Below are 27,260 nucleotides of genomic sequence, written 5' to 3'. Positions count from 1 at the left end.
GCCAGTGCCCACTGAGAGTTGGATTTTCTAGCATCTAGCCAGCAGATGGGCTGACCAGCTGAGTAATCAGCTCACCCCCTCTGGAATAGCCCACTTGTTGAGTGCCACTGACTGCCTGGTGACACCCCAAACCAAAGTCCACTGCCTTCACAACCTCATGGGAGGGAGCAAGACCAACTCCCCCGAGACCTTGAGGAAGCCCCTCTGTGAAAATTCCCCTTGAGGGACTCCCAAGGGACCGCCCCCTTGCCACCCACCCCAGGCCTCATTTTCGAGATCAGATGGATACGTACAGCTCCCAGACAGGTTGGCCTTGCCACTTAAGGCCCACTTCAGCCCCTGGCCTTGGTTGCAGGTGGGCCAAGCGAGGCCAGATCATCAAGGAGGCATCTGGAGAGGTGTACAGGACCACAGTGGACTACACATACTTCTCAGAGCCCGTCTCCTGCGAGGTGACCAACGCCCTGGGCAGCACCAACCTCAGCCGCACGGTTGACGTCTACTGTGAGTGCAGGGGTGCAGGCTTCCCTGGGCAAGCAGGCACCCGGTGACTTCAGCTTAGGGCTGGAGAAACCAGGGCTGGATTCATTGCAGGCAACATAAGCTTCATGTATCACAAGTGCAGGATGAAAAGCTGGTTTGTGTGGTGTTTCATGTTTATTTCAATCCCCGTAATGACCTCACTAGTTAAGGTCTCGGCTGGGGCTGCTATGACACTACCATAGACTTGGTGGCTTCAATGGCAGAAATCAGCATGCGAGCATGGTGGTTTCTGGTGGGGATGCTCTTCCTAGCTGGCAGATAGCTGCCATCTTGCTGTGGCCTCCCATGGCAGACAGAAGGAGAGAAGCAGGCTCTTGGGGCCTTTTTTCCAAGCACACTAATCCCATCATGAAGGCTCCACTCTCATGATCCAACCCCTCCCCAAGCTCCTCCTGATACCATCCCACTGAGGCAAGGATCTTGGCTTATGAATTGGTGGGGAGGGGACACAAGCATGCAGGCCATTATGGGTAGATACTATTATTCCCATCACCTGAATAAGGAGATGGAGGCCTGAGGTCACACAGTAAGTGGCCGAATGAGAACTGAACCTGGGCAATGACCAAATCCATCACTCACACCCTCCACTGCCTTCCACTGAGGGGACTCGTGGACATCCCCTCTTTTTTACTGGAGGCCGGGCAGGGACCCGCAGCGAGGCAGCCCATTGCCATGGACTAGCTGGCTGGATGTGTTCACAATAAGCATCCTTAGCTCATGCACTGCCCCTGACAGTTTTAAACTCATTTTACAAACTTTTACAAATCTGACCCTCCCCCTCTCCCTAGAAGCCTCCGAAGAAAGTGCTGTTGCTCCCTTTTAACATCAAGGAACTAAGCCCGGTCTCCTGGCACCAGGTTTCAGGCTCTGTCTGCTCCCTGGAAGAAGCCCTCTGAGGCCTGCCTGGCCACAGTCGGACCCTGGGCCTAGAATCCCCGCACAGCTCCCACTGTGTAGACCAAGCTTGGTCTACAGGAGGCTCCGGACGTGCTGAGGAAGGTGGAGAGGAGCTTGTGTTCCACTCTTTAATGCTTAGTGGGAACTGGAAGCAAGGGCTGCTCTACTGCAGTGGGGGTGACACAGAGGCTGGGACAGTTGGAATAGAAGGGTGGCCTGAGAGCATCAGGTGGAAACATGGGGAGGAGGCATGGGTCACGAGACCCCTGCCTCCATCACCCTGCATCTCAGAGCCCCCATCCCACCCCAGAGGTGTACCAGTCGCTCGATTCCAGGTAATGAAGGCTGAGGCTGGAGGAGATGGGAGCTAGCTTGAAGGCAGAGGCATGAAGTTCCCAAAGGCCCAGATTTCCAGGGAAGGGGGAGGGCGCCTGCCCGCCACTGGGATGGAGGGCTTCCCCAACTTTCTGGCACCAGGTGGGATCCAGACAGAGGGAAAGGGAAGAGAGCCGTGGGGCTGAATCCAGGCAGAACCTGGTTCCCAGCCCCCATGCTGCTGACCACCTCCATGGGCCTGAGAGAGGCTAAGCCTTGGGAGAGGGGTCTCCTCCCTTCTTCCTGAGTCCCACTCCCAGACCCCAGACCCCATCCAAGCAGAAGACTAAAATGGAAGTGATTGAAGTGGCACAAGTACCCCACTGCCTCCCTTTCCCCACTCGAGTTCTGGGGGAAAAAGGTGGGTCCCAGAGCTCCCCACCCACCTGATCCTGTCTCCTTCTTCCTGGCACTGCAGTTGGGCCCCGGATGACCACAGAACCCCAATCCTTGCTCGTGGATCTGGGCTCTGATGCCATCTTCAGCTGCGCCTGGACCGGCAACCCATCCCTGACCATCGTCTGGATGAAGCGAGGCTCGGGAGTGGTGAGTCTGCAGCTCAGACCTCGGGGTGCCGCTGGCAGGGGGTGGGGGACAGTGGGGCTCGAGGGAACTGCTGTCCAGGCCCCCTCTCACTATTAGAACGGAGGAGTCAACCTCCAGTGTGAGCCACAGGGAGAAAGACCCCAGAAAGAGGAGGGAAAACCCAGGCACCCTCATGTGGCCATCTCACCCTGAGCACATTTAGCTTTGCGGTCTTGCCCTCTCCTAAACCTTTTAAGAAAAGTAGGTGGTCAGCAGCGCACTGGGAGGGAAGTCCCTGGAATGGCTTTGCCACCAGCCACAGCGGTAAACACCTGTGGTCCCAGCTACTTGGGAGGCTGAAGTGGAAGGATCACATGAGCTCAGGAGTTTAAGTCCAGCCTGGGCAACATAGCAACAAGACCCTGTCTCAAAAAAATAAAGGAAAAAGAAAAGAAAAAAAAGGCTGTTTTAACTTCCCTAAAATAAAGCCACCTTTCAGCCTTGGACTTAGGCTTATAAGGCATATGTAGTCATCTGGGCACAGTGGCTCACACTTCTAATCCCAGCACTTTCAGAGGCTGAGGCAGGAGAACTGCCTGAACCTGGGAGGCGGAGGTTGCAGTGAGCTGAGATCACACCACTGCACTCAGCCTGGGTAACAGAGCAAGACCCTGTCGCAAAAAAAAAAAAAAAAAAAAAAAAAAAAAAAAACCTATGTATTCTTCAGTGCAGGAGAGATTGTCAGATGTCCTCACATAGTAAGGGACAGTGAAAGCCTTGGGTAGGGAAGCAGAAGGAAACCGAGCTTTATGTGGCCTGTTGTGTGGCAGCCACTGCATCATCCCACCAGGTCCCATACGTAGGAACTGAGCATCTGAGAAGATAAGGAGCCGACCAAAGAGACACAGGTTCACTGCTGGAGCTGGGATTCAAACACAGGCCGAGCTCATGCCAGAGCCTGTTTCCATCACTCCAGGCTATGTCCCAAAGGGATCCTGAAAATGACTCTGAAAACACAGGTTCAGGGGCCCTCACAGAATCATGTCACCCATGGCTAGCCTGGGAGAGGAGACACCACTGCAGGTACAGGGAGCTTTCTATAGGAGGAAGCCTGGAAGTCCCCAGCTGGGGATCTCCCTTCTCCCACACACGTGCCCCGCGTTCCCCCAGCCCACGGGGCAGCACCTGGGATGCAGCATCCTCAGCCACGCGGGGCAGCCTCTCTGCTGGTGGAGCCTCCTCTGTGCAGCCCTTGGGGCAGCACCTGGGATGCAGCATCCTCAGCCACGCGGGGCGGCCTCTCTGCTGGTGGAGCCTCCTCTGTGCAGCCCACGGGGCAGCACCTGGGATGCAGCATCCTCAGCCACGTGGGGCGGCCTCTCTGCTGGTGGAGCCTCCTCTGTGCAGCCCACAGGCATTGTCTGTACCAGGAAACTTTTGGCCTCTTTCCTCCCTTGTGTCCTATTGAGATGCTGGAGACCGCGTCAGTTACCCCAGGTCTGCCTCTCAGCTGCCTCCTTCCCAGAGATGGAGCGCAGCCTCCACCTGCTCTTCATGTCTGAGTCTGCCAATTCTCCTAGGTCCTGAGCAATGAGAAGACCCTGACCCTCAAATCCGTGCGCCAGGAGGATGCGGGCAAGTACGTGTGCCGAGCTGTGGTGCCCCGTGTGGGAGCCGGGGAGCGAGAGGTGACCCTGACCGTCAACGGTAAGACCCTCACTGGGATGAGCCAGGCCTGAGGGAGGGAAGAAGGACTCTAGCCATCTTAGCACCAGGCATTGCCCCAAAGGAGCTGTCACTGGAGCTGGGCCTTGCTGTCACCTCCAACTACGGGTAGACAGCGATTAGGTCCACCTCCTGGAATCCCTGTCAGACCCAGGCAGAGGGAGGAAGGGCCTGGGTATTTCTAGTCACCTCTCTCCTTGTTTGTTACCTTTGCAGGGGTCTCAGCCCTCAGAGTGGTGGGTGATAAATTTTATTCTGGACAGGAAAAAAAGCATCAGAGGTCTCTACCCTTTCATCCACTCACCATGACCTGGGCCCAAGAGAATTTTTTTTTTTTTTGAGATGGAGTCTCACTCTGTTGCCCAGACTGGAACACAGTGGCACGATCTCAGCTACTGCAACCTCACCCTCCTGAGTAGCTGGGACTATAGGCACGTGCCACTACGCCCAGTTAATTTTTGTATTTTTAGTAGAGACAGGATTTCACCATTGTTGGCCAGGCTGGTCCCCAACTCCTGACCTCAAGTGATCCACATGCCTCGGCCTCCCAAAGTGCTGGGATTATAGGCATGAGCCACCTCTCCTGGCCTTGTGGGAATTTAAGAGCTCATCTCTGCAGCTCCTGATCAGCCTCTTCCTGTTGCCTGTGAGACACCCAGCCAGGGAGCCCCATTACTATCTCCACAAGGCCATGGGTTCAGGGGCCCCCTTGAGGACAGGAAGTATGTCTTATTATATATAATAAACATAACTAGCCTGGCACAGTGGCATGCACCTGTAATCCTAGCACTTTGGGAGGCCAAGGTGGGCGGATCACAAGGTCAGGAGTTCAAGACAAGCCTGGCTGATATGGTGAAACGCTGTCTCTATGGAAAACTGCAAAAATTAGCTGGGCATGGTGGCAAGCACCTGCAGCTACTAGGGAGGCTGAGAGAGGAGAATTGCTTGAATCCAGGCAGCAGAGGTTGCACTGCATTCCTCAGCAGCAGAGTAAGACTCCATTTCAAAAAAAATAATAAAATAAAGTAAAATAAATAATTGCAGCAGGGGAGTTTTTTCACAATGGGAGTCAGTAGATGAATGACTGTCACAAGATGCATATTGACAAAGGCGTCAGATCAGACCTGGATGATGGCTGGGGACAGTCCTGCAGAAGATGGAACCTGGCTGAAGCCAGACCCATGAAGGCCGTGGCACCAGGACGCAAATGCTGACATCCCTGCCTATCAGGTGCTTGGGCCACTGGCAGAAAGCAAAGCTGCTGGTCCGACTCCTCTGCTGCTTCTGAAGGCTCCCCTCACCTCTGTCATGCCCGCCGCCCTTTGGGAGGCACCTTTTCCCACCATAGTCTGCCTCAGATCAAAATCCCGAAGCTCTGGGCCCCTGTGGGAACTGAGCCACCAACTCAGAAACTCAAAGCAGGGCTTCTGAGTCCTGACCCCAGAGCAGGGCCCTAGGGAGAGCCCCGCTGAGGTCTCCAAATTATCCCAGTGGGCTTCAGCTTCCTCTCCATCCAGAAAGCCACCTGCTGATGACCCCATCTATTCTCCCCTTCCCTAGAAAACCGAAACCAGCTTGGTGCCTCCTCAGCCATCCCTCTCTGCTGTCCCCATTAGCCGGCTCCACCGCACTGCCCCTCACCTATTTCCATTCCTCTCCCCCCAACCCCAGAGTCATGGCAGCCCCAGAGGGAGGGTGAGTCTATCCAGACTCCAGCACTTTCACAGCCACCTGTCCTGGCAGAACCCTAACTCGGAGCCCTCCTGCCTTTCCTGCGTGTCCCCAGGACGCCACCAATAAATTGGCACTGCAGGGCTAAAAATAACAGCATCTGATCGCGCCTCCGTATATCCATGGCAACACAGGCTACAGCCTGTTCCTTTCAGCGCAGGTGTCTGACACTCGGCTCAGAGCTCCAGGCCCCAGTGAAATCAGCGGCTCTCCACACAGCCCGCGCCAGCCAGGGTGCTGGGAAGTCGGGCTGTCCGCGCCTGCAGCCGGCTCAGCTCTGCTGGCCCCATGACCAGCCGGCACAGGATGCTCACACTCACATGCGCACTCCAGGGCCCTCAAGCCTGGAGCTGTTAAATGAGCATCGGCGTTTCCGGGGAAAAGCAGGTGGATAAAGGAGGAGCTGACATCTGTTGTCACTTTAGATGTTCAGGCATTTCCAAGGGAGAGTTAAAGAGATTTCTTGAGGAGAGAAAGTCCCCTGGGGAACACAGGCCTGGAGGGACATTTCTCTTGGACGGGGAGGGCACTGGCGATGACCCAGGTTGAATCTGCACTCTCCAGGTCTCTCTTTCTATCCGCCCCCACCCCGCGGCCTCCACCCCTACCAACACAAGCTCCCTGAGGTTTTCAGGCAGAGAAAAGCTGGAGGGCTTGGAGGGAAGTAAAGAGCCTGCTCATTCATTTCTGCTGGATTAGGGTGGCTTCGCACACCTGGAGGCGGAGGGATGAGTTCAGGAGCTGGGGGAGGAGCCTGCCAGACCCACCAGGGGGCGAACTGTCTGTCCCTCCTTCTGCAGAGCAGGTGGAGGGAGGGTGAAGCCCAGTGGATGGGACCTGGGCATGGGCTAGAGGGAGCTAGCGATATGAAAGCATTCAAATGAGATCAGGTTGTTATTGCGACAAATCCCAGACTTGGACAACTGCTGGCCAGCGCGGCAGCCCTCTGGGAGAGAAACTGACACAAACCTCGAGTGATCTGGCTCAAATAGGGGAGAGAAATCTTACTAACCCTCACCCTATTTCCCTTTATCTTGCTTTTTGTTTTCTTCTAAGAAGCAGATGCATTTGGTGATGGCCCTTAGAATCCTGAAAACCCCTCAGGGAATTCCTAGCTCCTGGGAAGTTCAAGGAAAAGGTTTTATGGTATCATCACCTTTTAGTCCAGCAGCAAAACAAAGCACCATCCAGTTCCTAAACCATCAATCTCCTCATCTCTTTGGGTCCTAGGCCTCTTGGAGCTAAGGGATTTTTAGGAAGGAGGGCAGCGCTCGGCCCACTTTTAAAGGCACAGAGGGTTCCCCATACCCACCTCATGTTGCCCCAAACCCTTTGCCTTATCAAACTCAACAGAAGTCACCAGAGTGTCTCCAGTACCTTTTCTCGCTTGGCTGAGAGCTACTCATAGAAACGCAAATCTGCTTTAATTAAGGTGACTAATAAACAGCAATTATGTTTGCAGCAATTTTTGTTTTGTACCCAGCATAATTCTGCCTGTTCTCCAGATCCGTAACTCCCAGCTCTCTTTGCTCTGGTATCTGCCATCTAAGGCTCAACTGTTACCCCAGGGATTAGAAAGGGAGCACGACTGTTTCCGTCCCTACCCCCATCCGTCAACCACCCAGCGCAGCCAGGAAGCCAGCAGAGCAAAGGCTGAACTAGCTGCTCATTCTTTCATCTTTCAAAGCCAGGCAGGCATCACACAGGAAAGACTTGGGTTAGATAACAGGCAGAAGCGGACAGGAGGTGCTGGGGAACAGGCTCCCCTCCACTGGGTGGACTCTCTTGGCTGTGCAATGAGGTGAATGAGACAGGCACCTCAACCTGACACCCACAGACATGAGCCACTCTCCGTGATATAATATTGGGTCTGTTTGGGAGCCATGGCCTCACCTGGGCAGTCTGGGTGTGGACGTGGAGGCAGACAAGGTGATGAACTGTAGGACCTCCTGAGGCACAGGTGGGAGGAAGGCTGTGAACACGGCCAGTGCATGCATTCCACCCTTCCAGGGTGATTCCCGCTCTTAAGAGAGGGACAGCAACCACTTCTTCCGTTGGCCCGGCAGGCCGAAAACCTCCCGTTTGTTAGGCAAGGGCGCCCTCTACTGGGTATCTGAATGGCTTGCAACTGGTGCAGATGTGCAGCTGGCAAAGGCGGGGGTCTTCCTTCATCCAGACACCTCCCCGCCCCCTTTCCAGGCTTACCACCTTCTCCCTAAATCTCTCCCTGTCCGCCAGATAGAATTATTCTCTCTCCTCTGAAGTCGGTTAGCACTTTATCTGCACCGCTCCTGTGGTACTAACACTCACCACCTTTTATTACAGTTATTTGTATCTTGCGGGGATTCTGACTTAGAAGCATTCGCTCATGATCCCTTGAGAGGTTTGTGACTGAATGCCTGATTTATCTCTGAGTCCTCTACCTTGCACTTTACCTTGCACATACAGGCCTTCAGCAAATGTTTGCTGAATACTTGGAGTAATGAATACACTTCTGAACCCACCCAAGAGGGCGCCAGCAGGGACCTGCCCTTTTCAGGTGCCTAATGGGATGCTGTCTCTCAACAGGACCCCCCATCATCTCCAGCACCCAGACCCAGCACGCCCTCCACGGCGAGAAGGGCCAGATCAAATGCTTCATCCGGAGCACACCGCCGCCAGATCGCATTGTGAGTGCTCCTGGGAGGATAGGCGGGGGCCAGGCCAGCAGCCTGGTGGTCACTTCTGCCAATAGCTGGGTGGCCAGCCAGGTGGTGTGCACCTCCAAGGCTCCTTTTTCCATGCTGAGAAAAATTATACCTGCCTTGGCTGCCTCGGGAAAGCATCATGAAGATGAAATTGCAGGCAGACTCCCTTCTTGGAATAGGCAGTGCTCCCAGGGTTCATCTGCCATTCTGCTCAGTTCTGACATGAAGGGTTCTAACCAAATTCCAAATCCTAAGGGCAGCGGGGCACACAAGGGTAATGGAGAGAAAAGACAAATGACTTCTTCCCTTTCCTGAGCTCCAGGCCAGTCTTTAGCAAAATCTTAAAGCACAGTTAACAGCGATCCCTTTCTGCGCCCCTGGAGTCCTCCTTGCCAGGTCTCCATGGCCTTTACCGTCCATGGTAAACTGCCCTGATATCTATCAATTGTCCCCTCTAAAGGGACCATTCCGTTCTCCCTTCCTTCTTCAAAGCACTTATCCCTGCAATGCCGCTAAGGCAACTGAGGAGTCCATCCTCAGTACCCCTACCAGGTATTTGGTTTTCGTTTTTTGGTTGTTTTTGAGACAGAGTCTCGCTCTATCACCTGGGTTGGAGTAAAGTGGCAAGATCTCAGCTCACTGCAACCTCCACCTCCCAGGTTCAAGCAATTCTCGTGTCTCAGCCTCCTGAGTAGCTAGGACTACAGGCACTTGCCACGACATCCAGCTCATTTTTGTATTTTCAGTAGAGACGGGGTCTCACCATGTTAGTCAGGATGATCTCAAACTCCTGGGCTTAATCGATCGTCCCACTTCAGCCTCCCAAAGTGCTGAGATTACAGGCATAAGCCACTGCACCCAGCCAGTATTTGCATTTTTTTTAAAGGGAAGGTCTTGCTGAGCACAGTGCCTCACATCTGTAATCCCAGCTCTTTGGAAGGCTGAGATAAGAGAATCAGTTGAGCCCAGGAGTCTGAGACCAGCCTGGACAACAGAGTGAGACCTTGTCTCTACCCCCACCCCCCAAAAAATGTTTTAAGGTGGAATCAGACTCTTTTTTTTTTTTTTTTTTTTTTGAGATGGAGTTTCGCTCTTGTCACCCAGGCTGGAGTGCAATGGAGCAAATCAGCTTACTGCAACCTCCGCCCCCAGGGTTCAAGCAATTCTCCTGCCCCAGCCTCCCGAGTAACTGGGATTACAGGTGCCCACCAACAATCCCGAGTAACTGGGATTACAGGCTAGATTTTTGGATTTTTAGTAGAGACAGGGTTTCACTATGTTGGCCAGGCTGGTCTCGAACTCCTGACCTCAGGTGACCCAGGGGCAGCGTCTTGTACCCAAATCCATCTGAAACTGGAGGGATCTAAGGCATAAAAACAAAGAAAAGTAAGCATTTGATAGCACTATTGGGGTGAAAATATTTGTAGTAATTTCCAGTGTCTGGTAAAATCCTGCTAGATGACTGCCAGGGGTCCAGTGCACAGGGCAGTTGTACCTTTTCACAGGGCAGCTGTGCAGGGAGGTGGGGCTGGCCCAGACGTGGAGCAGCTGAGGTCACCACTAACCTGTGCGTGCAGAGGCTGAGATATCCAGGCTGCACCAGCTGAAACTGTCATCCTGTAAACTAAGATATTGTTAGAGTATTATTGCTGCTACACACTTTCTCAAGCATTCAGTTCATTCACTGTCTGAAAGATTCACACAAAAAATTGCAAGGACTCACAAATGAAACTAATACCTACACCTCCCCACTGACTTTACTCTCTAATTGTTTTAATTATAAATGTAACACATGCTCATTGTGAAATATTTCATTCACTCCTCGACATTTTCACACCTTCTCTCCAGAAATATCTGATTCTAGGCCAGCGGTCTCAATGGCCCCAGGGGACATCAGGCAGTGCCTGGAAACATTTTGGTTGTCACCACTTGGAGGATGCTCCTGGCACCGGGGGTGTAGAGCCCAGGGTGCTGCTGACATCCTGCGGTGCCTGGAACAGCCCCACAGCCAGGAACGGGTCCGTCCAGCATGACCACAGCACCGAGCTTGAGAAATCCAAACCCTCTCATTAGCCCCGAACCAGGGGTGTGAGGCACTCACATGATGAGATGCAGACAGTGTATGTGGCCGACTCTGAAAACTCTACCAGCAGCCCTGTAAACTAAGGTAGACGAAGGTGATTGCAAACACAGCTCTGTAGACACTTCTCACACACTCATATAACGTCCCACAGATAGACGCGCTAGTGCGGCTGCTGTCCTAACTCACACCCGCCCAGGCAGCCGCAGTCCCAGGGACACTTGCGTGGAGGTGCAGGGCGTGGGCCAGCAGGGCACCTACTTTGCCCAGAAAGATGCTCCCCAGGCCCTCTTCTGGGATGGAAAGACCCTCTGAGGATGCCCCAGAGTATGTGTGTGTACATGTGTTTGTGGATTGTGCATACATGTGGTGTGAGTGTGTTGCTGTGTACATGTGTCATGGCATATGTGAACATGTATATGTGTTGATGTGTGTGTACTTGTGTGTGAGCACGTGTATGTCATGTGAGTACCTGTATGTACACATGGTGGTGTGTGTATGACAAATATGCGCATGTGTTGCAGTGTGTGTTGTAGTATGTACATGTGTGTAAGCATGCTTGTAATGTGTGTTGTATTGTGTATGGTGTGTGTATCATGGTGTGTGTGTGCATGTGTATGTGTGTTTGGGGAAATGAGTGTTGTGTGTACACGTGGTGTTATGTCTGCCATGTGTACATACATGTCTGTATGTTTTTAGTGTGGAGTGTGCTGGTATGTATTGTGATGTGTGTATGTGTGTTGTGGCATGTGCATGTGTGCTGGAATGTCTGCAAGTGTGATCTGGTGTGTGCATGTGTTGTGATGCATGTTTATGTGTGTTGTGATACATGTACTTGTGTGTGCATGTTTGTGGTGCAGTGTGTGTGCACATACCTGTGTGTATACCCTTTGGTCGTATATGTATGTTGTGATGTGTGTGTGTTGTAGTGGGTGCACATTTGTGGAGTGCATGCAGAGCTGTGTGTACACATGTGGCATGTGTGGTGTGGTGTATGTAAACGTGTTGGCCATGTGTGGGGTGCTGGACATAGACATGTGATGTATTTGTGTGTGTTGTGTGTGCACACATGTTTGTGGTGTGTGGGATGCTGTGCATGCCTCTGGTGACGTGTGTTGTGTGTGCACTTGCGTGTGTGCATATCTGTGGTGTGTGGTGTGTGTGCATGCATACATACCCATGACATGTGTGGTGATGCATGTTGTGTGTGCACAGGCATGTGTGCATATCTATGGTGTGTGGTGTGTGTGCATGCATACATACCCGTGTGCACTTCCTTCGTGTGTGGCAGTGAGCATGAACATGAGCAGGGCCGTGGCACTGACTCTGGTGTGGGTGTGTCCTGGGCCCCTCTGGTGGGGTCTCCTCCTGATTCTGTTCCCCCTGGGCAGGCCTGGTCCTGGAAGGAGAATGTCCTGGAGTCAGGGACATCCGGGCGCTACACGGTGGAGACCATCAGCACGGAGGAGGGCGTCATCTCCACCCTGACCATCAGCAACATCGTGCGGGCTGACTTCCAGACCATCTACAACTGCACGGCCTGGAACAGCTTCGGCTCCGACACCGAGATCATCCGGCTCAAGGAGCAAGGTGAGGGCTGCCAGGGCCATGAGGGAACGACAGGGCCAGTGGGGCACTCTCCTGGCCTGGTGGCTACAAATGGGTTGGGGCCCAAGGACAAGTCATGGTGCTCTTCCTGGCTGGCCACACAGCCTAACCAGCCAGCAGCCTCCTCCGCCAGGCTCCCCACTGAAGCAAGGGGCACCCGCCTCTGCCGGGAAGCGAGAAGGGGAAGAACACAGCTCAGAGTGGCAGCCCCTGAGGGCGAAGCTTCAGTGGGAGGTGACCACAGCAGTGAGCAGGCTGGTGACAGTGACAAGCTGCCCAGCAGCCTCCAGAGGCCCTGGCTTCTGTGCCCTGTCCTCCACCGTGGGCCCTGGTCTGACACCAAAGTGCCCTTTGAAAGGTGTCATGCCTGGGTGGAGTGTGGGACACACTAGCATGGGTGTGCTGGGAACCTGGCCCAGCTGCAATTAAGACAAGAAGTCCACGCAGTCACTCAGACGGAAGTCCCACAGAGCGCACCCAGGCTAAAGCTAAAGGGTTGCACTTGCTTGTCCAGATCCCTAGGGCCGGGGGCTTGGCTCAGACCACCTGCAGACCCAGGAGGCACATAGACTCCTGCGCCCCAAGGGCAGTGCTGGGCAGAGCAGCCAGGTAGGTGAGAGGGAGGAGGGAGGAGGAAGAAGCCTCACCCCACTGTGCCCCCATGCACTGATGTCCCAGCTCCTGGTCACAGATGCTCAGATCTCCAGTGTTGGCTCAGGGCTCTCAGGCACAGACAACAGGACAGGGAGTTTGGGAGGGGCATGGAGGAGTGGCTCCGGAAGCTCCACCACAGCCAGCAGCCAGCTGGGTCCTGAGAGGGGCGGAAGATCTTGCCCCTTTGCCAGCAGTGCCTAAGCCATGGTGGAGCAGGATTTTGTGCTCAGCTGGGCCTGGGCGTCTGGATGGACCTGGGGGCCTAGGAGACCTCAGTCCTGGCAGTCTCTGACACCTTCTTAGGTAAAGACCCACTCGCAGGCTGTCAGGTCCAGTAAGAGATTCTGGGCTAAGCAGGTGGCCTCAGCCACACCCCCAGGCCTCAGTGGACCACACTGGGATCACAGCTATGGGTCAAATCACACAGCGCCTCCCAACACCTCTTCCCTAATAGGTGCTGCTTTGCATAACGCTTTGCACATAATTTGCATAATATCATCCACACATCATCCCAAACCTTCCTGGTCCCCTGCTGCCTACCCTCCATGTCTTCCCCTTGGTGCCCCCACCCCTAAGCCCTCCCGCAAGTGTTCTCACCCCAACCTCCCCAGGCCCCTCTGAGAGGTGACTTCTCTCTCTGGTTCCTAGCCCCTCTGGAGTCTCTAAGTCAGTCTGTATGAACTCCAAGTTCAGCTGGGCTAGCCTGGATCTATTGGGGGTCCCAGAGACATGACTGGGAAAGGAGCCCCTAGCCCAGCCCACCTCAAGCAGCTAATCCCCAGTCCCACCCCACCCTGGCCAGCCAGGCCCTGGCTGTAGACGCTTGCTTTATTTCCAAACAGGTTCGGAAATGAAGTCGGGAGCCGGGCTGGAAGCAGGTACGGAAGGAGACCATGAGAACGGCCCTGGGAGGGGGGAAGGGACTTCTTGGCTAGCTGGGGTGGGAACCCAGCAGGGGGTAGGGAGGCCTGCACTGGCCGCTAACGTCTCTGCCCTCCCCCGTCCTGCCGGTTTAGTGTAGTCAGAGCAGTGGGGAGAGGGGGTCCCAGCCAACTTGGGCCTAGGGACCCCAGAGACCTGTCTCCTGCCTGCCACTGGAGCCTACAGCTCCTTCCTCTCTGGGACACTGGCTCTCACTCCTCCCTGTTTCATTCCTTCCATCCTTTCTCTTTGGGAGCCCTGGTTCCTGGCCTCTGGGGTCAACTCACCCCTGTCCTGACTGCCTTCTGCCTCCAGTATCTCCCCGACTTTTCCTGCTTCTCCACATCATCACCAGCTTGGCCACTGCTTCCCAGGACGCTGGGGGCCCCACCCCCTGCTGGGCCTGTGCCATCCATGCTGTTTGCTGCCCCACTCCTGCAGTCCCCTTGAAAGGTGGAAGTGTCATCTCACCCCAGGCTGAGGCTGCAGGGCAGTGCCTCCCTCCCCAGGCACTCGCAGCAAAGCAGGCAGCAAAGCAGTCTTCAGGCCCCCTGGGTGGAGTCGCTCTTGACCCTACCCCCAAGCAGAAAACCAGAAAAGAGAATTGGGACAAGCAGGCAAGGCTCTGTGACCCTGCTGAAGACAAGTGGTCCCCCGTCCTGGGTCTCCTGCCACACTGGCCCCTGGCCTGTGCCACCTCAACGAGCTCCACGTGGGATCCTCATGCCCCTGCCTCTGTCCCTACTGGCACAAACCCAGGGCACAGATTGCTTGCCGAGGCCCACACTGGGAACCCAGAAAGCTGCCAGCCTCCTGCTGCCTTCTCCCCGGGTCCATGCCAGGGCTGAGGGTGGTGTCTCCCGTCTCCATGTCACGTGTGTCTGCTCACACTCATCCAGAGCTCCCCAACACCTTCCCTCCATGGCTGACTCCTGGTGCCTGGCACACCACCTTGGATGGAGGGGAGGCTGAGCGGGGACAGCCCCTCCCCCCAGTCCCTCTCCAGGGGCCATGCAGGGAAGGCTATGTGCAGAGAGGAGGGGCCTGCACAGCACCCTAGGCCAGACCTCAGGAAACCAGGCAAGGAGGAAATACACACAGGCAGGCCAGGGACTGGGAAGGGATGCCACCCTGAGGCACTTGTCCCCATACCCACAGGACCCCCTGCTCTGCCCCTGCCCACCTGCCTGGAAACTGCTGTCCAGCTAAGATGGCACCCTCCTTCAGCCATTCACAGTGCATGGAAACGTGGGCTGGGGGTGCCAGGATCAGAAGGCACCTTGGATACCGCTGCCCGGCTCTCCAGGGTACAGATGAGGCACTGAGTCCCAGAGATGTTAAGGAGCCTTCCACAGGCATGCTTTGGCTCTGAGTTATGCTGAGACAAGCCCCCGTGTTTTTCCCAGGAAACTTACTAGGAATCTGAGGAGAAACTGACCCAAATCAATCACATTCAAAAGCAGAGAGCCAATGAATTGCCAAAGCAGCTTCCCTTTTCTAATGGAACTGAAACCTAAAGACAGGGTCATCCAGGTCAAAGCAAGCTCAGCTGAGACCCAGTTCTTTTTCTCAGTCTGACTGTCGAACCAACCTGGACACCTTGCACTTCAATCCCTAAGTGTCCATCACTCCACCTCCTCTTGGTCCACACCCTGTCACCCCTTCAGTTGTCCTGGCCACTAATTGGTAGGTAACGAGTGGCTTTGTGTGCAAGTCCTGGGTGGCAAAGGGATACACCAGCTTAACCAGCAACACTGCCAGCCAGGGGTGCCAGGTCAGACAGAGGGCAAATGGCTGCCCTCTCCCACATCCCTCAATACCTCCCAGCAGCATCTTCAGAGGCCAGGGTTTGAGGCCTTTCTCCTCTCTTTAAAGAAAAAGACAACAGGAGGCTTACAGCCCAGGACTGATACCTAGTTGTCCCCAGTTGCCCCCCTCCCACCACTGATGAAGGCAGAGTAGTCTGGGGAAGGGCTCAGTTTTTAGAAGGAACTTTCTGGACCTTTAAGACTGAACTGCTGGTCGGATGCCATGGTTCACGCCTGTAAACCCAGCACTTTGGGAGGCTGAGGTGGACAGATCACCAATGGTCAGGAGTTCGAGACCAGCCTGACCAACATGGTGAAACCCCATATGTACTAAAAGTATAAAAATTATCTGGGCATGGTGGCATGCACCTGTAATCCCAGCTACTTGGGAGGCTGAGGCAGGAGAATCACTTGAACCGAGGAGGCGGTGGAAGCGAGCTGAGATTGTGCCACTATACTCCAACCTGGGCGTCATAGCAAGACTCTGTCTCAACAAAAAGATTGTGAACTGCTATGGCCCCTTCCCAGGTAACAACAGCAGCAAGCACCCAACAGGGCTGGGTGCCAGGCTCTGCTCCAAGGCCTCTGCCCACATTCACCTAGCTCAAGCCTGTAACAACCCTCAGAGGGGCTGGTACCACTATCCCCATTCTACAGATAGAATAGAGGCAAAGTCAGTTGCTCAAAAGAAGAGATGGAGCCAGGACTCAGATCAGCAGCAGTCTGGGCTGTACCAAGCATGTGAGATTTGGAGGCTCTCACATGTCATGCAGTCAGTGGAGCTGGATGGGGTGGAAGTGGGGCAAATGGGGGGCACAGTGAGAGGAGACCTGGATTGACCCGGGCTCTGCAGCTGCCGTGTGTCCTTGGCCAAATCACTTGAAGCCTCTGGACCTCAGTGAGAGCCCCAAGCTCTCCCTGCCCCAGCATTCTCTAGTTCTATTCCTGATGGACCCCTCATGGCCCCAAATCATGTGCTCAGGCCCCATTTGCAGCTGTAGAAGGGCCAGGGCTGTCTGGAAGATCACCCATGACTCCTTCCTTACCCTCCCTGTCCCTACCCTACTCGGCTTGGGCAGGAGACAGGCTGCAGAGTCTCAGCAGGGGTGAGGGCTTGCCTGCCCGGTGTGTGGGCCTCTCTTGCCGGGAGGGGTGCAAGGTTGCTCAGAGGGCTGGCCTCAAAGGAGAAGCCGCAGACCTGGAGATGATGGGAAAGGGGCCTCTCTCCTTAGAGAGCCAGCAGTGGAGGAGCTATAGCCCTGCTCCCTGGCCCCTGGACACCTAAGGACCACAACTACTGATGCCCAGCAGGCCAGCAGGGAAGCCGCTTAGACCTGGAAACACTAAGAGCCAGGTGTCCTCTCTATGCACCCAAGAAAGGGAAGGGAAGGAAAGAACATACCGAACAAACAAGGGCAGTGACCATAGTCATTTTTCAAAAAAAGCCAGGGCCGATGACTCACCGGCCACTGTGTGATAGAGCACTCCTGTTTAATGCCAGAGAGAGCTCACCGTGCCAGCCTCACCCCTCATCTCCAGTCTTCCTGTCCCCTGGCCCTCCCTTCTCTGTGTCTGCCTGACTCACTCTCCTTCCTCTGCCCCTTACCCCAGTTCCCTCTGCCCCTCTGCCCTCTCCTCTACCCACCGAGCCCCCATGTCTTCCACCCTGGTCTTTGCAGCCCCAGCTAGAGCTGACCCCTGTTGGACTCGGCCTGTGCCTGCCCAGGTCCCACGGAGGCATTTCCCAGGAGGGGCCTGTGTGGCAGGGGCTGTGCCCACAGGAACAGGGTGAGATCCTGGGGGTACCGTGGGCCATTCCCCATCCCTCATTAGCTGTGTCCACTTCTCTCCCACAGAGTCTGTGCCGATGGCCGTCATCATTGGGGTGGCCGTAGGAGCTGGCGTGGCCTTCCTCGTCCTTATGGCAACCATCGTGGCCTTCTGCTGTGCCCGTTCCCAGAGAAGTACGGGAGGGAGATCCGGGATCTCAGGGAGGGGGACAGAGAAAAAGGCCAGGCTTAGGCTGCCCCGGAGAGCAAGTAAGCAGGAGTGCAATGAACAGGGGTCCTAACAGTGCTATGAGCTCCTGGGGCAGGGAGTGGGTCTGATGTATCGGGGTATATAAGGCCATGCCTGGCATGGCATCTGACAGAGTGGGCACTCGGCTGAGGTTGGCCTGGACTAGACTGAACTCCATCTGCAGGGCAGTCAGCCAGCATTTTGGATTGAACACATAGCTCTCTCCATCAGGAATTGTATAGAAAGACAGGGGGAACAGTGGTTTGTGGGGAGACCCTGTCTCTACAAAAAATAAATAAATAAAAATTAAAGAGCTGCTAGTCTAACCAGAAAAGCAGGTCACTCATGCAGCTCTGGGGTTGCGGGGAGGGTGGGGTGGTTCGGGGGGAAGCATTAAATAAATTGCTTTGAGCAAACTTTTAAGGGGCTTCAGTGATTAGCAATAAAATTCTAGTGTTTGTGCACGCTTGAATAATTGTGTGTACCCAGGAGTTACCTTTGAGAGACTGGATGGCAGAAAAGAGGTGAAGACAATGGAGACACAGTCTCCTGGTCCCACCTCTTCTGCCACATGGCCCTGGGCAAGCCCCATCGATTCCAGCCCTCTGTTTCCTCATTTGTAATGAGTATATGACTCTGATAACCCCATCTGGCCCTGACATTGTATAAGTGTAATGCACGAAATGAATCACCACAATGGGTCTGCTCCTCTGCCACTCGGCAGACTGCACACGTTTAAAGAAAGCTGTTCCCCCTGCGTTTTCTGCAGTCCAAGCTAAGCAGCCTTGGCTCTCATGACCAGCCCCACAATGATATGATCTCAGGACCTCCATCACCCACTCTCAGTGGAAATTATAGGGGTGCATATATATTATATATAGAATTTTTTTTTTTTTTGAGATAGGTTCTCTCTCTTTTGGCCATCCTGGAGTGCAGTGGCACTATCTCAGCTCACTGCAACCTCCAGATTCAAGCAATTCTCATGCCTCAGCCTCCTAAGTAGCTGGGATTACAAGCATGTGCCACCATGCCTGGCTGTTTTTTCAAATCTTTTGCAGAGACAGGATTTCACCATGTTGTCCAGGCTGCTCTCAAATTCCTGGCCTCAAGTGGTCTGCTCACTTCAGCCTCCAAAAATGCTGGGATTACAGGTGTGAACCACTGTGCCTGGCTCCTCAAGAATTTCTTTCTTTTTTGGGGGGAGGGCAAGACCCTCACCCTGTCACCCAGGCTGGATTGCAGTGGCACAATCTCAGCTTGCTGCAACCTCTGCCTCCTGGGTTCAAGCGATTTCTCGTGCCTTAGCCTCCCAAGTAGCTGGCATTATAGGCGCACACCACCATGCCCAGCTAATTTTTGTGTTTTTAGTATCGACGGGGTTTCACCATGTTGGCCAGGCTGATCTCAAACTCCTGACCTCGTGATCCGCCCGCCTCAGCCTCCCAACGTGCTGGGATTAAAGGCATGCCCCACTGCACCCGGCCAGGAATTTTCTAACAGAGCTCTCCAACTAGAAACGGCTGCCTCCTGCAAAAGTAGCAGTAAAGCTTCCATCACAGAGGCGTGGACAGAGAAGCTGCCCACCACCTCAGGGGTGTTTCTCTTTGGGTGGGGGTTGGCCATGGGCAACTTAAGGTCCTTTCCAACACTGAGATTTGTGGTTCTATGAATGGAGGGATGGGAGCCTGCCTGGTAGAGTAGGTGAAAGAAGACTTCTAGAAGGAGGTGAGAATTCAGTAGGATGAAAGGACCTAGCTCAGTAAGGTGGACAAATGGCTGAAGACAATCCTCCAAGCCAAGGGTACATGGCTGAGGTGCACGTGACCAGAGCCAAGCCGCCCATGAGGTCAGCCTCCTCTGAGGCCCAAACGCCCACAGCATCTCCATACAGAGGTTCTACTGGTGGGGGGCCGGTGAAGCTGCTGAGTTCAGGAGCTGGAGGGGAAACACAGCGGGTGGCAGGGTGGGGGCAGAGGGCTGCAAGGGAGCTTGATATCTCAAAAGTAACAATTAAATCTGTCATCCACACTTTACTGTTTTATGTCCAGATCTCAAAGGTGTTGTGTCAGCCAAAAATGATATCCGAGTGGAAATTGTCCACAAGGAACCGGCCTCTGGTCGGGAGGCTGAGGAGCACTCCACCATTAAGCAGCTGATGGTAAGAATGCAGCTACGCCCCATCCTATCCCGTGACCCCATTCCCAGAAGGTCCTGGAACTAGAGGCTTCTCGATGACCTAGATGCTTTCAAAAAGCCTAGCACCAGTCAAGATGCCCCCACCCACCCCACAATAGGCGAGACACACACTCTCAGCCAACAAATGTGATTGTGTGCTTGTATACTGTGCTTGCATTCTGGGAGACTCCAAGACATCTAAGATGCAGTCCAGGCCGGGTGCAGTGGCTCACGCCTGTAATCCCAGCACTTTGGGAGACCAAGGTGGGTGGATCACCTGAGGTCAGGAGTTCGAGACCAGCCTGGCCAACATGGTAAAATCCCATCTCTACTAAAAATACAGAAATTAGCTGGGTGTGGTGGCAGGTGCCTATAATCCCAGCTACTCAGGAAGTTGAGGCAGGAGAATCACTTAAACCTGAGAGGCGGAGATTGCAGTGAGCTGAGATCGTGCCATTGCACTCCAGCCTGGTAGAGAGCAAGACTCTGTCTCAAAACAAAACAAAAAAGTCTAACCTTTAGAGAGCTTGGCTCTGCAGTAAGGAGAAAAGAAATATGCATAAATTGCCACAATATGTTTTTACATAACATAGAATCCCCCACACACACTCACATGGCTATTATATTCAATACGTGTCCCTCTCCCTCATCCCCCCACCCCACCAAAACAAAGTCTGCAAGAAACACAGGTTCCTCCTTGGGGACTGGATTGCAAGGACACTGATCGCTTCTCCAGCAACATCAAGCCTGCGCCTGCTCTTCCGAATCCCCATTTACGGGCCATCATCTACCCAGGCGTCCAAGCAGAAACCTGAGCAACCATGCTCGAAGTTTCTGGTTGTCGGAGTGGAGGCAGCAGAGCAAGGAATAAAGAAGATGGGCTTCTCGGTGCCTGTGTCCTCATCCATGAAATGGGTCTGAGGCCACAGTGTGCTGGGCTGTGACGAGAGTGAAGTGGGCAAAACCCAGAAGGGCTTGAAGCCCGTGGAACATGATAAGTACGCAACAAATATTAGCCATTTATGTTGCTAGAGGCTGAGCAGCTGCTGCTGAATTAATCCCGGGGTCTTTGGAGCCTTACATAGGTCCTGGTAGAGGCTCCCAGATGTTTACTAAATCAAACTCACTTTTCCTTCAGCTACGCTTTCTCTCTCCAACTGATTTCCAGGTCCTGTCAATTCTGTTTCAAAACGCATCTCACATGTGTGCCTCACCTGTCCTTCACTGTCACTTCTTTTTTTTTTTTCTTTTTTGAGATGGAATTTTGCTCTGTCACCCAGGCTGGAGTGCAATGGCATGATCTCTGCTCACCGCAACCTCTGCCTCCTAGGTTCAAGCAATTCCTACCTCAGCCTCCCAAGTAGCTGGGATTACAGGCATGCGCCACCACACCTGGCTAATTTTGTATTTTTAGTAGAGACAGGGTTTCTTCATGTTGGTCAGGCTGGTCTCAAACTCCTGACCTCAGGTGATGCGCCAGTCTCTGCCTCCCAAAGAGCTGGGATTACAGGCGTGAGCCACCGGACCCAGCCCCATCATTGCTCCCCTGGATGATTCTAGCAGCCTCCCAGTTGGTCTCAGCCTTCTAGTCTTTTGCCTCTTTTCTCAATTCACCATTGAGAGCCTTGAAAAAGGAGTCCTTCTAAAATGCAAATCTGGTCCCATTACTTGCCCACGTAAAATCCCTCGGTGGCTCCTCATGTCTGCTGGACAAAGTCCATCTGCCTGGCATGTCAGCAGGGCTCTTGCATGCCAGGCAGCCGCAAACCTCTCCAGCTCCATCTTCTGGCCAAGCGCATCTGGCCTTCCAGACGTGCCAAAGAGCTTTTTACACTTCAAAGACCTGTGCACCCCCGTTCCCTCTGCCTGCTAATTTTGTCTGTTGAATTTCACATTCTCCTGTAACAATCAACTCCAAGATGTTCCAGGCTTGTCCTCCCCACCCCTGGCAGTGCTGTGTACCTTCTGCTCTCCTAAAACACGCTGTATGTACCTCCTTTATAGCACATTTCCCCAATTCCATGTCAGCTTCCCCAGTTATCCCAGAGAGCCTCAAGGGCTAAAGGTCGTGTTTCTGAGTCTACACTCATCTGTTTTCCCTGGGGTCTAACACGAGGCCTTGTCAACACAGTGGAGTGTTTCACTTTACGAGGGAGGAAACCACAGCCTAGATCTGAGGACGGATGACGTGTCTAAACTTAAGCATCATCAGGTGTGTCCTTCATCCCGAATGGGACCTTGAATTCTCTGCCACTGGGACATTCTGTTTGCCTCAGACTGTCTCTGCATCCCCTAATCCAAACCCACAGGCAGGAGTGGGGGCCGCTCAGTAATCAGGTAGGAGCAAAAGGGACTCACCGAGGGCTCTGGGCTAAGCCACTCCTTGAGGAGATCATCATTCTCCCATTCCCTTCACCTCCTGGCCCCAAGACAGCCCCATCAGCAAGGAGAGGCAGACCAAGCAGTTGAATCTGATGGGAAAGAAGGTCTCCAATCCAGATAGTGCCAGAGCATTTACTGGAAAAATGAACCAAGCAGCCTCCTAAGTGAAGAAGCAGCAGAGTGGCAGCACTTTGGCTGATTCCATGGGGCTCCAAAAAGAAACGAGGAAAGCAGGCTCCAAGGGAAAAGAAACATCCTGGCCCAGGCCGTCCAACTAGCCGAGAGACACACGGCGAGCCTCGTGTGTTACAGGTTAACCAACACTGTGGTTATTCAGATTAATTCATACGCCCACTGTGTGTGGAGTATGCTTTTTCTTTTTTCTTTTCTTTTTTTTAAAGATAGTGTTTCACCATTATGACCAGGCTGGTCTTGAACTCCTGACCTCAGGTGATCCACCCACCTTGGCCTCCCAAAGTACTAGGATTACAGATGTGAGCCACCGCGCCTGGCTCACTATTTCATCTTAAGTCTAATAATTATGTTTTCAGTAATTTAGAGCTAAGCCACTTTGCCCATTGATTCAACATACATACCATTTGAAACAGCTATATTGTACATCAGGCACTGTGCTAGGCATTGGCAAATCAAATAATTAAGAGATTCCATCCTAAAAGCATGCAAGGTCAGTGATCACAACATGCAAGGCACTGAACCAGACGTGGGGGGACCCAAACACAAGCAGGAAGCTAGCCTTGCCCTCAGGCTGTTTGGCATCTCTAAGGAAGAGAATGTCTTATGAGAATAACAGGTGTGGCCCATGTTGCCAGCATCTCACAGGTGGTTATTCCTTGTGACCCACCTAAGGCCTGCACAAGGCCTGCACACTGGATAAGAAACTGTCCTAAGGAGCCCAGCCGTGCCTAGTGGTTAATATTCTGAAATTATTTATCTACGAGTTCATCTCCCTGATGAGCAAAGCTGTATCTTAACATACCTTAGTCTGTGGATCCCTGGTTCTTAGCAGAGTGCCTGGCTGGGATTTTACCATAAACATTCAGTGAATGGAACTGAATCGGCCACGTGAATCTCTGGTGATGCCCTCGCCCAAGCAAGGAAAGTGTGGCCTCAGATACGTGCCCCTCACCTCCCCTACCTGCCCCTCGCCTCACCTACCCACCCACCTCAACCGCTTCTCTGTCTCCTAGGATGGGGGTCCAGGATCTCATCCTGACTCTTTCACACAGTCCAGGCAGTGAGGGTTGGTGGGGGTCATATAGGGCAATCTTGCGAGTTTACGATCCCACCTTTTCCTTGGGGGAAGCAGAGGTTTGGCCACCTCCTATCCACTGAGAAGCCTTTTTTGGGTTGCAGATGGACCGGGGTGAATTCCAGCAAGACTCAGTCCTGAAACAGCTGGAGGTCCTCAAAGAAGAGGAGAAGGAGTTTCAGAATCTAAAGGTAAGAAAGGCCCTGGGTTATAAGAAATATAAAGACCATGGAATCTGGTATTTAGCTCTGATGGCCCAAGCCCCAAATCTATACAACAAATAACAGCAAGTAGGAGAGAAGGCAGGAGACCAGCTTGGTAGCAGATGCCCACGCTGCCTAAGGCACCTGCTCTTCCCACCCTAATGCTGAGGAGGCTGAGAGAGCTAAAACTGAGTCCCCCCAATTCTCTTCCACAGCCTCCTCATATGTAGATTCAAAATGAACCATCCATGTTCTGGATAAAAACAATTAAAGTCTGACTTTTTTTTTGGAGACAGAGTTTGGCTCTTGTTACCCAGGCTGGAGTGCAATGGCGCGATCTCGGCTCACCGCAACCTCCGCCTCCTGGGTTCAGGCAATTCTCCTGCCTCAGCCTCCTGAGTAGCTGGGATTACAGGCGCACGCCACCATGCCCAGCTAATTTTTTAAATATTTTTAGTAGAGACGGTGTTTCACCTTGTTGACCAGGATGGTCTCAATCTCTTGACCTTGTGATCCACCCACCTCGGCCTCCCAAAGTGCTGGGATTACAGGCCTGAGCCACCGTGCCCAGCTCAAGTCTGACTTTCAAATGACCTTGCATTTCCCTGATATAAACCCAGTCAAGAGCTTCTGCTTCCCTCCTTCCGCCCTCAGGCCTCACCCCTGCTGGCCCTCCCCTCCTGGGGTCCTCAGTTCCCCTTCCACCATCTCCTGTTCAGTGTCCTTCTGCCCCTGCCCCTCCCCACAGTTGTTCACCCCCTGAGTTTGCTCCCCATCGGGTTGCTCCCTTCCTCCTGTTTTCCCTTTTCCCTCCCTACACAAGGAGACAGACTCAGCCTGGGAACCCCAGCCACGCTCAGTGGAGGCTCCACCAGGTGATGCTCCTCTTCCTCTTGCCCACCCAGGACCCCACCAATGGCTACTATAGTGTCAACACCTTCAAAGAGCACCACTCGACCCCGACCATCTCCCTCTCCAGCTGCCAGCCCGACCTGCGTCCTACAGGCAAGCAGCGTGTGCCCACAGGCATGTCCTTCACCAACATCTACAGCACCCTGAGCGGCCAGGGCCGCCTCTACGACTACGGGCAGCGGTTTGTACTCGGCATGGGCAGCTCGTCCATCGAGCTTTGTGAACGGGAGTTCCAGAGAGGCTCCCTCAGCGACAGCAGCTCCTTCCTGGACACGCAGTGTGACAGCAGTGTCAGCAGCAGCGGCAAGCAGGATGGCTACGTGCAGTTCGACAAGGCCAGCAAGGCTTCTGCCTCCTCTTCCCACCACTCCCAGTCCTCGTCCCAGAACTCTGACCCCAGTCGACCCCTGCAGCGGCGGATGCAGACTCACGTCTAAGGGTCACACACCGAGGGTGGAGACAAGCCAGGGAAGAGGGCGGGGCATGTTCCAGTTGTCCAGGGACTAGGGGTACTTTGCAGAGGACCCCAGAACTGGCCACTTCCAGGACAGCCTCCCAGCACCTCTGCCACCACCTTCCTTCCAAGCTCTGATCAAGCACAAATCTGGGTCCCCAGGTGCGGTGTGCCAGAGGCGGGAGGATGGGGAGATGGACAGAGGCTGGGGCCAACTGTGCTGTGCTCAGTGCTGGATGCCCGCATCCCCAGCCCTTTCCTGGAGACCCCTCCACCACCTGCTCTGCCCACAGGCACAAGTGGCAGCTATAACTTTGCTTTCATGAAACTGCGATCCACTCTCTGGTCTGTCCGTGGGCTCTACCCCTTGTGACCACAAGCCCTACCTATCCCTGTGCCTGTGCTCCCATACAGCCCTGTGGAGAAGGGGATGACGTCTTCCCAGCACTGAGCTGCCCCAGAAACCCCGGCTCCCCACAGCTGCTCATAGCCCATACCTGGAGGCTGAGAAGCCAGAAATGGCCTTCGCTAAAGGAGCCCCTGTCTCACCAGGCTGCCCGGGAGCCCACCCCCAATTTGTTTGGTGTTTTGTGTCCATACTCTTGCAGTTCTGTCCGTGGACTTGATGCCTCTGAACTCTGGGGTGGGACTGTCCCCGTCAGAGCCTGGTATACTGGGGGGAGGGAGGGAGGCGGGAGCCTGTGCTGACAGACCACCTCGCCCGGTGTGCCCCTCCTGGGCTGTGCGACCCCAGCCTCCCCACCCACCACCTGCTTTGTGTACTCCTCCCTCCCCCTCAGCACAATCAGAGTTAATATAAGAAGTGCGTGAGCTTCTCTGGTCAGGGTTCTCTGAACAGTTATGGAGGGAGTGCTTCCTGGGAGGTGTGAAGTTTGAAGGGGCTGGAGGGTAGGTCTTTAAGATGGCGAGACTGGCCTTCTCAGCTGATAAACACAAGGAACGGTGGCGATCCTGTCTTCAGTAAGGCTCCACGAGAAAAGAGGAAGTATATCTGCACCTCACCCCTCCTAGCCACCACCTGAGAATAAATGTTAGGGCCACTCCTCCAACAAGTGTGTTCTGTTCTTTTGTTCCTACAGAACGACAGGAAGAACCCAAGACCTCACAGAATGCGTTGGGACCCCAAGGTTCTCTGCCCTCCTTTGATTCAATCTTCCTAGACAATGAAGGCAGCTGATAGCTCTGGTGGTGGTGGCAATAAAACCTACAGGCTGATTCCTCTCCTCTGTGGATGGACCCAATCCAGGGGACTCACCAAGCACCTGACTCAGCCTAATATCGCTCAAAGGCAGAATGGTCACACTAGACACTGGCCAGGCTCTTCTGAACCTTCCCTCTCAGCAATATTCTTCAGGAAAAGTTCCCTTCTCCAGACGTTCAGAGAACAAGTTCCCCTTGAAAGAGTCTAGACCACCAGGCACCCTGACACTTCAATATACAACTCATATAATGTTCTAAGAAGGGCCTCATTTGGGGGAAGCTTGATGTGGTCATGGCAGATGGGATAGGTAAACAGGGGCAAGTTACAGTGCTCACTGAGAGTGGGATTCAAATGGAACTTTAAAGAATGCAGATTGTCCCTAAGGCGGGTTGGGGTTCCTCATCACTTTTAAACCTTTCTTCTCCAAACTTCCCTGGCAGTCCTTGCCATATTTCCAAGTGCTTCAAAATTTCCCAGAGCTTCAAAATTTCCCAGACCTGGCTATCTTCCTTTGCAGCCCCCAATCCCGAGGGAGTAAAGACTGATCAGAAATATAAGTGCACGTCCACAGCCCACATCCTGCTACTGGTACCATGCTGGCCTGGCGCAGACATCAGGATGCTGGCCCCTGCCCTCTCTAGGCTAATCTCAGCAAGTTTTCTTTCTTTCCATATATGTTTTCCCTTGGCTGACAGATAACAAGGATCCAAGACCATATGTAAAATGTCTTGGTGTGCTGGAATAAGGAAAAGATGACTTGAGAGGATCTGTCCATTTACTTCTCTTATTAATCCAAGTCTTCCCACCTAGAAGATCTTGGAGACGGGTAGGCCATCTACCCTTAGTCCTCAACACAGCCGACCCTGCCCCTTGTTCCTGCTACACAGACGCATGCACACGCGCGCACACACACACACACACACACATGCACACGCACACAGACAGAGAGAGAGAGAGAGCACACACTAATAGGGTAGAGGTGCCCGTTCTTCCATTCTTTCCTGGATGCCAATGTTATGACAGAAAAAAAAAGAATGAAGAAGAAACATGTTCTGTAAAATAAGCCCTT

At 53.7% G+C, this 27,260-nt stretch overlaps 1 protein-coding gene across 5 annotated transcripts in view; it reads left to right on the top strand.

The window, feature by feature from the left end:
- Nucleotides 1–26,039, top strand: part of KIRREL3 (kirre like nephrin family adhesion molecule 3) — a 565,070-nt gene extending 539,031 nt beyond the window's left edge. The window contains exons 8-17 of one of the 5 annotated variants that reach the window (XM_054241711.2): nucleotides 356–504; nucleotides 2,234–2,361; nucleotides 3,921–4,047; nucleotides 8,365–8,465; nucleotides 11,955–12,153; nucleotides 13,668–13,703; nucleotides 17,411–17,518; nucleotides 19,622–19,731; nucleotides 23,505–23,591; nucleotides 24,509–26,039. In XM_054241711.2, coding sequence (XP_054097686.2) covers nucleotides 356–504; nucleotides 2,234–2,361; nucleotides 3,921–4,047; nucleotides 8,365–8,465; nucleotides 11,955–12,153; nucleotides 13,668–13,703; nucleotides 17,411–17,518; nucleotides 19,622–19,731; nucleotides 23,505–23,591; nucleotides 24,509–24,952 — 1,489 coding nt within the window. In that variant the 3' untranslated portion in view covers nucleotides 24,953–26,039. Of the gene's footprint in view, nucleotides 1–355; nucleotides 505–2,233; nucleotides 2,362–3,920; nucleotides 4,048–8,364; nucleotides 8,466–11,954; nucleotides 12,154–13,667; nucleotides 13,704–17,410; nucleotides 17,594–19,621; nucleotides 19,732–23,504; nucleotides 23,592–24,426 lie in introns of all 5 variants that reach the window. The other 4 variants (XM_035265034.3, XM_078339779.1, XM_035265039.3 and 1 more) reach the window with 4 other exon arrangements.
- The last annotated feature ends 1,221 nt before the right edge of the window (nucleotides 26,040–27,260 follow it).

This window comes from Callithrix jacchus, chromosome 10, assembly GCF_049354715.1.
Source record: "Callithrix jacchus isolate 240 chromosome 10, calJac240_pri, whole genome shotgun sequence".
NCBI lineage: Eukaryota > Metazoa > Chordata > Mammalia > Primates > Cebidae > Callithrix > Callithrix jacchus.
Note: the sequence above shows the minus strand (reverse complement) of the source record. Positions and strands in the feature narration are given on the sequence as shown.